General features: G+C 42.6%; 1 protein-coding gene across 1 annotated transcript in view; it reads left to right on the top strand.

The window, feature by feature from the left end:
• Positions 1–629, top strand: part of EMH_0021320 (uncharacterized protein) — a gene marked incomplete at both ends in the record, with an annotated part of 14,582 nt that overhangs the window by 12,969 nt on the left and 984 nt on the right. The window contains one exon of the mRNA XM_013501743.1: positions 344–484. Coding sequence (XP_013357197.1) covers positions 344–484 — 141 coding nt within the window. The remainder of the gene's footprint in view (positions 1–343; positions 485–629) is intronic.

The following is a 629-nucleotide window of genomic DNA, read 5'->3' as shown; positions in this document are numbered from 1 at the left end:
AGTTGCATGGGTTTGCTGCTCGAAGCGCTCACTACTTCACTGTCTTCATCCGTACATTTGAAATGGTCCGGCTAGGGTTTAGGGTTTTCTAGGGTTTAGGGTTTTCTAGGGTTTAGGGTTTTCTAGGGTTTAGGGTTTAGAGTTAAAAAGGTGTTAATACTGGCGTTCATCTCGGTGTCTATCATCAAGGGTTTAGGGTTTAGGGTTTACTAGGGTTTACGTATGTATATTATTTTGTATGAACTTTATTAGTGTCTATGAGGGTGAATTAGGGTTTAGGGTTTTCTAGGGTTTAGGGTTTTCTAGGGTTTAGGGTTTTCTAGGGTTTAGGGTTTGTGTGCAGCGGGGCTGTGACCCCGTATCTGAGCTGTCTACGGAGCTCCGCGCTGCTCTTATTTCAGCAAAAATTAAAAAAAGTAAAATGCTCGCGCAAATGGGGAGAAACAAAACAGAGTGTTTACACTGTATGGCCACGGCACTCAAAGTAGGGTTTAGGGTTTTCTAGGGTTTAGGGTTTATCGGGTTTATTAGGGTTTCTCAGGGGTTTTCAGGGTTTAGTGGGGTTTATGAGGGTTTATGAGGGTTTATTAGGGTTTGTGGGGGTTTATTAGGGTTTATTAGGGTTTGTT

Source organism: Eimeria mitis, genomic scaffold (genome assembly GCF_000499745.2).
Source record: "Eimeria mitis Houghton genomic scaffold, Emh_scaff746, whole genome shotgun sequence".
In the NCBI taxonomy this organism is placed as follows: domain Eukaryota; phylum Apicomplexa; class Conoidasida; order Eucoccidiorida; family Eimeriidae; genus Eimeria; species Eimeria mitis.
Note: the sequence above shows the minus strand (reverse complement) of the source record. Positions and strands in the feature narration are given on the sequence as shown.